The sequence below is a fragment of the Sturnira hondurensis genome, unplaced genomic scaffold, assembly GCF_014824575.4.
Source record: "Sturnira hondurensis isolate 20B ecotype Veracruz unplaced genomic scaffold, ASM1482457v3 Scaffold0023817, whole genome shotgun sequence".
Lineage (NCBI taxonomy): Eukaryota > Metazoa > Chordata > Mammalia > Chiroptera > Phyllostomidae > Sturnira > Sturnira hondurensis.
The window spans coordinates 6,800,705-6,811,833 of record NW_028096448.1 but is presented as its reverse complement, the minus strand read 5'-3'; the positions used below and the strand labels follow the sequence as shown (position 1 = coordinate 6,811,833).

Here is an 11,129-nt window from a genome sequence, read left to right as displayed (position 1 = left end):
CCTCCCTCCCTCTTTTTCTCTCTCCTTCTCTAAAAATTAATTTAAAAAAGAAAAAATAGAAAAGAAACTCAAAACTGACCAACCCAGGAAGGATTTGGTTTAGCAGAGGAAGCAGGTTTTTTACTCTTTGGACTCTAAGCCCATGCTAAATAACCTACTGTCTTTGCTCTTTCACTTTTGAGAAGCTGCACCTGTCCTCCCTAATTGAGATGACTTCATTCTGTGTGCCTCGCCCCTCTCCTTTCTCTGCCATCACGGACAGGTACACTCTGGGAGCTAACTGTGTCATTGGACTTGTTTTGGGATGCCTTCTAAACTGCACGTATGTGGCGTATCTTGCCACACTTGCAAACCCTAAGCACTCCCTCCCTCCCCAGTTTCTTTAGCCTGTTCTGAGCTCCCTCGTCTTTGCTCTAACCGCCTGAGCTGGGTGTCCATTTTCCCTCCTCTGCTAGGTGGTACTTTCAACATAGGTTTAGCCACCGGCCAAAGGTCCTATTCTTCGAGCCCTGTGCTCGCATAACCTTCAGGGCTCGTTCTAGGTGGAAGCAGGAAGAGATGGGTAGGTTATTCCAGGACCCTCCAAGTGAGGTATGTTGAAGGGAAACAGAAGGAATCCGTGGAGACTCTGCCACGGAAAGAGTCACCATCAAAAACTCATAATGTTAGAGTCAGACTCGGCATTTCTTTTGTTAATCCACGTGTGAATATATGTGATGAGGATTATACTCTATAGTCCCACTGAGAAGCCCCTTAGCATTTACTCTAGAGCTAGGCAAAACGCTTAGTCCTGTTCCCAGCTAAATGCTACTCTACTAGCAATGCTCCTTATAAATCCCAGAGAATCATCAAAGAAAAGGAGTAACATTTGTGTTTACTACTTGTAAATAGCATCCTTCTATGTATTCATTCATCCATTTAAGAAACGTTATTGGCAACTACCTGTGTACCAGGCCTGTGCTAGGTTCTGGGGAGATGCTGCCATGCGCAGCCAGATGTGGTTCCTGCTCTCCTGGAACTTAGTTTCTCTTTCCAGAGACAGGAGCAAAAGAAAAAATGGGTGAAAGGGGTGAAGATAAAGAGCACTTTTAAGACAATCTGACCTTGGGTGTTGGGCACACAATGTAATATACAGATCATGTATCATAGAAATAGACACTTAAAACCTATATGACCCTATTAACTAATATCACCTCAATAAATTCAATAAGATTTTTTAAAAGATTGGGGGAAAAGGGAAATGGGACTCCATACACTTGGTAAAGCACAAGGACAGACTACGAAGGCAGGGCGTGACACAGGCTGGGTCGACAGGGAAGCTGGGACAGAGTCTGTGTTCATTTCCTGTAGAGGCGGCACACGGTGAAGAAGATGGATGATTGCTACGGATGCTGAGCGAGCATGGGGGCCTACATGGTGAAAAACTGCAACCTGCGTGTTTTTAGCTCTGGAGCTTAGCTGAGAAAACCTTAACTCCCAATCACATGCCCCAAAATATTTTCATACTTCAAAGTTTCCATTAGAGCCTTGACAGTAATTCACGAGGATGGATTGTCTGTGTATGTGCCACAAGGCTTTCCAGAACTACTGTGCTGTCTACCAAGCAGTAGAGCAATTACTAACCAATCATTACTAGACCATTTTTTTAAAACGCCGGGTTTATTGCGCCTTTTCTGGTTTACCTCACCTCTTGGTGCAGTACTACTGGCTGCCCCGCAGGGGCAGCAGAGGATCAAGAAGAAGGCAGGATTATCAGGGAGCGGAGCAAGCCAGGTGGAGCCCTCCTGTTATCTCCTGACAACCTACCTAAGGTCATGGAAGGGGCTGCTTCCCCACAGTCAGCAATGAGTTGAGGGATCTTTGGACACATTTTAAAACAATGTGGGAGCAGAGACAAGTTAGAAGCAAGTCAAGAAATCAATGAAATCAGCCTGGAAAGTATCTTGAGAAGGCAACATTCACAGCGCAGATTTTTTGCCACAGCCACCAGAGGCCTGTGGTTACTGAGCACCCGATGTGGGGTCGGTCCAAATCGGAATGTGCTGTGAGTGTCAAATACACGCTGAATTTTACTCAGTACTTAAAAAAGAGAGTAAAATATCTCCTTAATAATTGTTATAAAGACTTCATGTTCAAATGGTATTTTGTGTACTTGGGGTTAAATAAAATATAAAATTAAAATAATCACACTAATTTCTTTCTACTTTTTAAAATGTGGGTCCTAGAAAATCTGATATTATAATGAGGCTCTCATTATATTTCTAATAGACACTAGGTCTAACAATATTACATTTTTGGTTTCCTGAATGTGTTTCTTGACTTAAAGATTACTTCAGAAAGTAATGCCTATTTAATTATATTTTATTTCACTGTTTATTTGGAATGGGGATGTATTATAGCCTGAAATTATAATATTAAATTGGTTTTATTTTCCAACACACATATAATCTTTGAATCATGTAACACATAAAAAAAGTTCTTTCTTATCTTACATTAAAGCTCCTCCGGGGGGTTTCACACAGAATAAAAATCCTCTGTTCTCCCAGAAGTGTGGAAAATAGGAGGGTAAATGATCATGGTAATGGTCTCTAAATGAAAATAAGTGAGCTGATATGTGGTTTTACAAAGAGAGTGTTCATATAAGGTATTGGGGGTGGGGGCAGAAGTACTAGGGATTTCCTGAAAGTGAGAGGCTCCTGAGAAAAGTTATGCTCTCACCTATCTGAAGATTTTTAAATATAGGGTGGATTCTCTGTGTTTTCAATCTTGTCTGAAGTTAGAAGTATTTAACCTGGTGCCATTTGAAGGATTGTCCCAGGAGCTTTAAAAATCCCAGCTGCCCAGACCAATTAAACCTTAGGTGTGAGGTACACAGGTTGGAAAAACACTGGAATGGTTAAGAAATGGGCTCTGCAATCAAACTACCTGGCTTCAAATCCAAGCGCGGCCACTTCCTAGCCATGTGACCCTAGACAAGATGCTTAACTCTATTGTAGAAAAGGGATGATGAAAATAACATTCTTACAGGATTGTCACGAGGCTTAAATACGATAATCTATGTAAACCACTTAATAGAAAGCAGACCTGGTGTAAGTTCTATAGGAAGTATAATGAAAAGTTTATGTATTTTGTATTAATTCCTCTAGAAGACATTCCCAGCCATGGTTTCCCCATCTCACATTCATTCACCTAGTGGGTTTCTTGTATTGTCCTGTAACACATCTTTGTTCCTACGTAAATTTATTTTACACGTATTCATGATCTACTTTAACTGTGGGTGTGATCGGAGACACACACCTGCCTCGCCCCCTTGAAGTTTAACTTTCCTCGTGTGTCTGTGTTTTCCAGTCTGATCACAAGCAGCATGCATTATGAGTCTGGCCAGCCCTAGCACCAAGCATGCAGCGTGGCGATTTGGAAACTGCAGGGCACCCGAGTTAGAAGACTGGGTCGTTCTAGTTCTTGCTTTGCCATTAACAGACTGGGTTACAGGAAGGAACCCTCTTGTTCTCAGTAGGTGTACTTCTTCATGCGTTAGGTGGACATCATCCATCCATGACTGTTATGAAAATTACCCGTCTGACCACATGCTGTGTATACAGTTTGTAAATGCCCACTGTCAGGCTTTTAGGAAGCAGTGCTTCACACGCCCACCAGAGGGCAGCAGGTCTCTCCCGAGCGCTCCGCTGCTCCTGACGTCAGGACCAGCGCTCCGCCCCTTGACCGTGACCCAGGGTAGCGTGGGGGCAGTGTCCGGCGGCGTGGGGGTGGTGTCCAGTCCCTGGCTGGTGGCGCAGCCGGAACGCCAGTGGCTGCATGATGGGTGCAGAGGCCTCGGGAAGCGGGCCCGCTCTGCCGGAGCTCATGCGCGAGGCCGAGACCAGTTTGCTCGAGTGCAAGGTGTGCTTTGAAAGGTTCGGCCATCGCCAGCAGCGGCGTCCACGCAACCTGTCCTGTGGCCACGTGGTCTGCCTGGCCTGCGTGGCTGCCTTGGCACACCCGCGGACGCTTGCCCTCGAGTGCCCCTTCTGCCGGAGAGCCTGCCGGGGCTCCGACACTAGCGACTGCCTGCCCGTGCTGCACCTCCTGGAGCTCCTGGGCTCCGCATTGCGCCAGGCCCCGGCCACCCACCGCGTCCCCGCCTGCGGCGCTGGGACCCTCACCTGCCACCAAGCCTTTGGCGGCTGGGGAACCCTGGTTAACCCCACTGGGCTGGCGCTATGTCCCAAGACAGGGCGTGTGGTAGTGGTGCATGACGGCAAAAGGCGAGTCAAGATATTTGATTCCGGGGGAGGATGTGCTCATCAGTTTGGAGAGAAAGGGGACGCTGCCCAGGAAATTAGGTATCCACTCGATGTCACCGTCACCAACGACTGCCATGTGGTTGTTACCGACGCCGGCGACCGCTCTATCAAGGTGTTTGATTTTTTTGGCCAGATCAAAGTTGTCATTGGAGGCCAGTTCTCCTTGCCTTGGGGTGTGGAGACTACCCCTCAGAATGGGGTCGTGGTAACTGATGCGGAAGCAGGGTCCCTGCACCTGTTGGAAGTGGACTTTCCAGAAGGGGTCCTCCGGAAAACGGAAAGGTTGCAAGCGCATCTGCGTAGTCCCAGAGGGGTGGCAGTGTCTGGGCTCACCGGGGCCATTGCAGTCCTAGAGCGCCCCCTGACTCTGGGGCCCGGGACCTGCAGTACCACGGTGAAGGTGTTCAGTGCAAGCATGCAGCTCATCGGCCAGGTGGATACCTTTGGGCTGAGCCTCTTCTTCCCCTACGAAATAACTGCCTCTGCTGTGACCTTCGATCACCAGGGGAACGTGATTGTCGCCGATACTTCCAGTCATGCGGTCCTGTGCTTAGGCAAACCCGAGGAGTTTCCAGTGCTGAAGCCCATCATCACCCATGGTCTTTCTCATCCTGTGGCACTGACCTTCACCAAGGAGAATTCTCTTCTTGTGCTGGACAGTGCAACCCATTCTATAAAAGTCTTTACGGTTGACTGGGGATGATGGGCGTGGTGAGGGGCCCAGGACTTGGAATCAGAAACCTTGGAGCCCCCACTAAGGAATTATTTAGCCCTGGGCAAAGCAAATGACTTCATCTCATCTATCAAACAGGGCTCAATAACTGCCTGGCAGACCTACAAAGGTTGAGGTGATTATTAAAGAGAAATAATGAAATCTACTGTTCATTGAATAGGTGCTCCCTGTGCTAAGAAACTTGTAAGTATTAGCTCCTTTAATCCTTAACAACTACCCAATAAGGTAATTCTATTATTGATCCCATTTTAGATATGAGAAAACAGACCCAGAGAGCTAAAGTAACTTAGCCAAAGTAACACTTACTGTGACAATCACCACGAGAACTCAATTTTGACTCCCCAAAACCTGTTTCTCTTAAATAAGATAATATATGTGTGGGGGGGTGGTGGAATATGTGAAAGTATATTGTTGCCATGTGTACACTATTTCAAGTGGCCATTTGTTTTAGTGAGAGGCACAAAGATAGGAGACCTTGTTGAGAGTTCAAGAGGAAAGGGTTTGCGGGTGGGAGGCAGTGTGCAGGACAGAGGGGAATAAAGAGAAGGAAACGGGACAATTGTAATAGCATAATCAAAAAATATATTTTAAAAAGGAGAGAGAGAAAGGGTTTTATGGTGGACGTCAGTTTCGTTCAGCTTGGAGCTCCTCTGAGGGCACTCTGAATGGAGTTACTGTGGATTTTGAGTTACTGGTAAGAAAAACAATCGAATTGCTTACTCGGAAGGCGAACGTGTCCTTTAGTACCTGTATGTCCCGCACGGTATAGGCACCCAGGAAATAGTGCTTGGTTGGCTGAAAAAGGCCTGTGTTGGTGTAAGTTCTAAACTACTGAGGAACACACTACATTTATACAAGTGTTAGAGGGCTGGATGGTATTTCTGTTACATGTGTATGTTAGCACAGAGATGAGGCACCACAGTCAGTTTGTGGTAGAAATGATTTTGCTGGCCTTTTTATAACCAGTGGTAACCTGAAGCACTTTGTGATGGGGTTTTCATCTGTGCAATTTAAATTTGTTCCATGTGTTTGCAAATACTGTATACTCAATAAATACTTCCCTTGATCCTAAGTCATCATTTAGGCCACTGGTAAACACCGAAATACGTCTTGAGTTGAAGTAATAGACTTGACCACGATAACACCTGCTTAATGTTGCAGTTGGTTCAACAAATGGAAATTTCAGGTAAAGTGGTCAGTTCTTTATAAGTTGTGTATTTCTAGCTAGTGTAAACATCTCAGAGATTAGGGCTGTTGGAATAGTTCCAAATAACTGGCACCTCAGAAGCAGCAAAAGTTTTTCTCAGGGAGAACCCCAGTTTTGAAAGGTGACTGTTAGCTTCAGGTAATAGCTGATGCTTTATTAACAACAGGATTCTATAATACCAAGACTTTTAATAGGCACTAGAGACCATCTTAAAATTATAAGTAAAATATGTTCCAGAAGCCTGTAAGTGTGTCCAGAGCCTGGTTCCCATGCCAGTCCACAAAAGCCCACTTTGCCACAATGTTGTCATCACACAGCGCCCAGAGGAAGATTTCAGCAACCCTGGATCACCTGTCAGTGCATTCTGAATAGATATTTGAGGACAACCCCCTGCCCCCACACTCACCCCACCCATAGAGGTCACCCTGAGGTCGGTAACTTCACAGGTATTCTGCATTGGGTAACAAGAAAAGTCTCAGGTAGAGATAGAGGTTCAAATGGCCATTTGCAAGTAGGCCCACTGTGGACTGACCTTTAAAACGTTTTCCTTAGGAATAAGGACATTTTAATGACCTCTGGGGCAGCTGAGCAATTCAAGGGACTTTCTCCCATTCGTAATTATCGGTAGCATCATCTTTGGCTGTAGAGCTGCATGGATGCCTTTTTCAGGCAGCACTGGGAGGAAAGATATGGAACATGCCATGCGTGTGGTGGAGGGATGTGAACAAGGTGTTGCCTGTTTCCTGTGGATTCGCCTGCCAGACGAATGAGGTGTGAGTCCCCGAGAGGACGTGAGAGCAAGTCAAAGAGGTGATAACGAGTGACGTAGTTAACTGCTACCTCTCCTGGGTCGTTATCAGCTTGGAAGTTGGTGGGGCAGGATATGCAATATGAAGAGAAAGCAGATCCTCCCAGGAATGGCCTAGTGGGGGACAGCGGGGGACAGGCAGGGTTTCCCTGGGGAAGACGCCAAGCTGGATGTTCTTGACCTCTCCTGGGAGTAGCAGGAAGAGAAAGTTGCAGCAGAAAGTAGAAAGTTTCAAGGTGGTGGAGGGGGGTTGGAATGATTCTCCAGAGCCCGGAGACCAAAGAATGTGACCAGCAGTCAATGGGGGAGGAGAGGGGCTCTTCCTGAAGGTCTCCCTCAATCAGGTGCCTTTAGGCCAACACCGCCCAGCACGCGCCACCTGGTGGGTCCATAAAAGCAAGCGCAGACACTTGGCCCCCCCCAGCAGTCCTCCCCTCACCTGCCATCTGTTCCAGTTTTGCCCTGTTCCCAAGACTTGGATTATCTCCTGCTTTTGCCCTGGTTTAGTTCTGCCCTCTGGATTTGCCACCTGGACTTGGTTTCCTCTATTTTTTGATTGGCATTTTCTAAAGACTTTGGTTCAGATTCATACATGTCCCCTCTAGCACGTCTCCCTGGGGACCCAACCATCACCATTTTGCTAGGGCCTCATCTAGACCTTTCCTGGCCCCTCATTAAGTGGGGTGCAGCCCTCACCCAAAGTAAATTACGCACTTTTGAGGAACAAGCAGTATATTCCATGCATCTCACAAAACAAAGAACCACTGATGATCGCTGATTAAACCGTTATCGTACCTCCCACGGGAAGAAGATACGTATGTATTACTGGTTAGTGCTCCAGTAACAGGGATGCACTATGGTGATGCATCTTGGGTAATAAGGAGATGAACTGTGTTCTTGAAGAGTATGTAGAAAATATGTCGGGGAGGCTCCCAACACTCACCACGACTACCACACTAAACAATCATGGAGTCTACTGTGCCCTCAGCTACTTCTGAGGAGAACTACCCTCTGCCCCCCAGCCCTGCCCCCTGCCGCACAGGCCTGCTGATGAGCCTGCCCTCAGCCACCATATGTTCCATTTCATGATCCCCTCCACCTACAGCTGATTGAAGGGGGGTGCACACCTAACAAAAATAACAGTGTTCTCATCAGTGTCACATCGGATGCATTAATTAGACCTGGAGTGGCCTATGAGTTGACCTGGGGTAAACGTTTCCCACAAAGGGGCAAGGAGATCAAATCACAGCCACGTGCCGCTTGCCAACAGGTGTCCCATTCTAAGAAGTGCATTGGAAGCTGATTCCGTCGTCGTGGGAACACCGTAGAGTGCACTTGCACACACCTAGATGGTAGCGCCCACTAGTGTAATTGTATGTGCTGCACTTTCCTGTGACTGACAGTGCAGATTTGCTTACACCAGCAATACCACAAACATGAGTCACGCGTCACACTGTGATGTTATGTCAGTCACACCATCGGTAAGTGATAGGCCTTTTTAGTTTTGCTATAATCTCAAGGGACCACTCTCATATATGCAGTCCATCCTTGACCAAAATGTCATTATGCAGTAGGTGACTACAGATTCTTGTCCCTGAAATTTTGAATCAAGGAATATGGAGCAATCCGACAGATGGCAACCAGGGGTGAATGTTGACAGCACGCTCAGTTAGAGGAGCCCAGAGCAGCTGTGAGCACGCCAAAGCCTCGCACAAGAGGGAGCTGTGTGGCGGAGGGAAGGTCCCACTGTGCAGAACCCAGTGCCAGTGGAGGGAGAAAATGCAGAAGCTCATCTGTGCAGGTTTGGTTTTTGCAACCGAAAGTGCCTAACAAGGATTATACTATGCTGTTGATTTGTTTGGAGAAAATTGAACTTAAACCTATGGATTTTGCTGCCATGAATAAGAAAGTAATTCTGAGAAATTCAACACACTCCATCAACAACCCATCTCTCACCCTGGTGGGGCCAGAGACCAGAATCCAAGCAGAGGCCCACATACCAAAGGTCTAAATATTTGAGTAATAAGTCAAGCCACCAACCTGTTAAACAGAATATATTCAGTCATCCCACCCTGATGAAGATAAATCTAAAAGTTACAAATACACTTTCATTACGATCTGGAAGGCCAGATTCCATTTAGGGCACTTGGGTAGAGTTTTTGCTCAACTTTGGGGTGCCACAGTTTTAAGAAAGTTCATGATGAGCTGGAATGATGTTTAAAAGGTCTGAACAAGAACCCACAAAGTATGTTTCTTTTTGTCATCCTCTGAAGACTAGGATGTCTAATCCAGGGAGGCAGAGGTGTTTGTGTTGTTTTGCAGCTATATCCCTGGGGTCCAGAATGCAGCCCAATTCATTGTAGGCATTCCAAAATACTAGTTCAGTTACTATATGTATGTCATTGGGTAGTTTGGGGAAGCTGGTCTAGAATGAAAACAATTTGTGATGGGTTTGCTGAGTGACTCAGAGACAACACAAAAGCATTATGGCGACTCGGTGGTAGCCAGGGCTGGGACTGGGAGAAGAACTTCACGTTCTTGGTCACGTATTTCCAGTTCACCAAGCACATGGGACTTTGAGGCAGGAGCATTGCCTGAGTTTTCATGAGTCATCTTTTCTGTCAGACCATGAAGGCTGATAGTATGAAGCTGTGTTTCGAGCCATAGACTTTAGGACTGGAAGGAAACTTCAGAATTTTTAATTACCATGCACTCAAATGCCAGCTGAGGCCTGCAGAGCTATAAAAGGGTGAATATGTCACTCATGTCACTCAGGTAGTTAAGGGGGGGAACCAGGACTAGAAACTGGACTTTTCCATATTCCACTCTGGCCTCTCTAGTGGGGTAGGATTTGAAGGTTCAACGCTGGGGCTACACACATGCACATACAGGTGCACATGTGTGTGCTGGCAGCTTTCCTCAGTCAACTTTTATTTTATTGTCTTACAGCATCTACTGGGATATCTGGCTGTCTCTTTCTCAAATAACATCACAGTATTCCCAAATTGACCGACTAGACCATAACAATGAGGCCAGTCTCTTTAGTCATAGGTAAGCCCTAACGAGTCCAAAGCCGTGAGGCTCTGTCCTTATAGGGGCCAGATAACTTCGTTCTATTTCATGATCATCAAATGTACTCCAGCAGCACCTGTCTGAGTTGTAAAACCAGGAGCCTCTGGTTGCAAGGGACTGTGATTAAAGGACTTAAACACAACTAACGTTTTCACAGTATGTGAACATTGCTTCACAAAGCTATTTATTTATTTGATGCTCACACTGTCTCTGAGATGGGGCAGCTTTTATTAGAGTGACTTTACAGGGGAAGAAGCTGAGACTGACAGACCTGGAGTGGCACCCAAGGTTACGCAACCAAATCCAGTTGTGTTTGGGTGGGGAGTGAGCAGGTATTCCTAAAAGGTCTTCTCCAAGTGACAATATGTGCATCCAGGGTTGGGTCCCACTGCTCCAGAGAACAAACAAATGGCAGCCATCACCCGTGGTGGCATCTTCCCCACATCCACCCTTCACATCATTTCATCTCAGCACCAGTAATGTTCTTTGGGAAGAAACATCACCACCCCCTTGGGTTTCAGAGCTTCCGTTTATAATATAGACCGATCTAATCAGTTTCTGAGTGCCCTCTGCTCCACACATAGTGCCTTCTTTGAGGTGCTGTGGAGAGAGGCCTGTTCCCATGGCAAGAACTGTGACTAGGTCTTAGGATGGCTCTGAGTGTTGGGACTCAAGTTCTGTTTCCCTTAACCTGAATGCTTTTGTTTAAAGAAAAAAAAAAAGAGGAATGTACTCGTTATTTTCAGAAATCAGAGACTGTAACTCTTTAGCTGCCTGGTGCACTGTGCCCTGTTGTTCTGGGATCTGACGTCCAGAGTACTGTGCAGGCAGGGAGAGACTCCAAGAGCCAAGTGGCGAGTGGCAGAAGTGGTGAGAGGCCAGCTTCTCCAAACCCAGGCACCGATGTTCTCTTCCATCCCTCTCTTCTGCTATGTGCCCCTTTCCTTGGTTGTTTCTTTGTCATTCCTCAAAACCCCAAAATTGTAGAAGTAACCTACATCCATA

The 11,129-nt window shown here is 46.5% G+C and overlaps 1 protein-coding gene across 1 annotated transcript; it reads left to right on the top strand.

Annotated features, from left to right (window-relative positions):
- Positions 1 to 3,746: 3,746 nt before the first annotated feature.
- On the top strand, positions 3,747 to 5,606 carry NHLRC1 (NHL repeat containing E3 ubiquitin protein ligase 1). Its single transcript, XM_037038002.1, has one exon. It carries the CDS (start codon positions 3,817 to 3,819, stop codon positions 5,005 to 5,007), a length of 1,191 nt encoding a protein of 396 aa, XP_036893897.1. The 5' UTR covers positions 3,747 to 3,816; the 3' UTR covers positions 5,008 to 5,606.
- Positions 5,607 to 11,129: the final 5,523 nt, after the last annotated feature.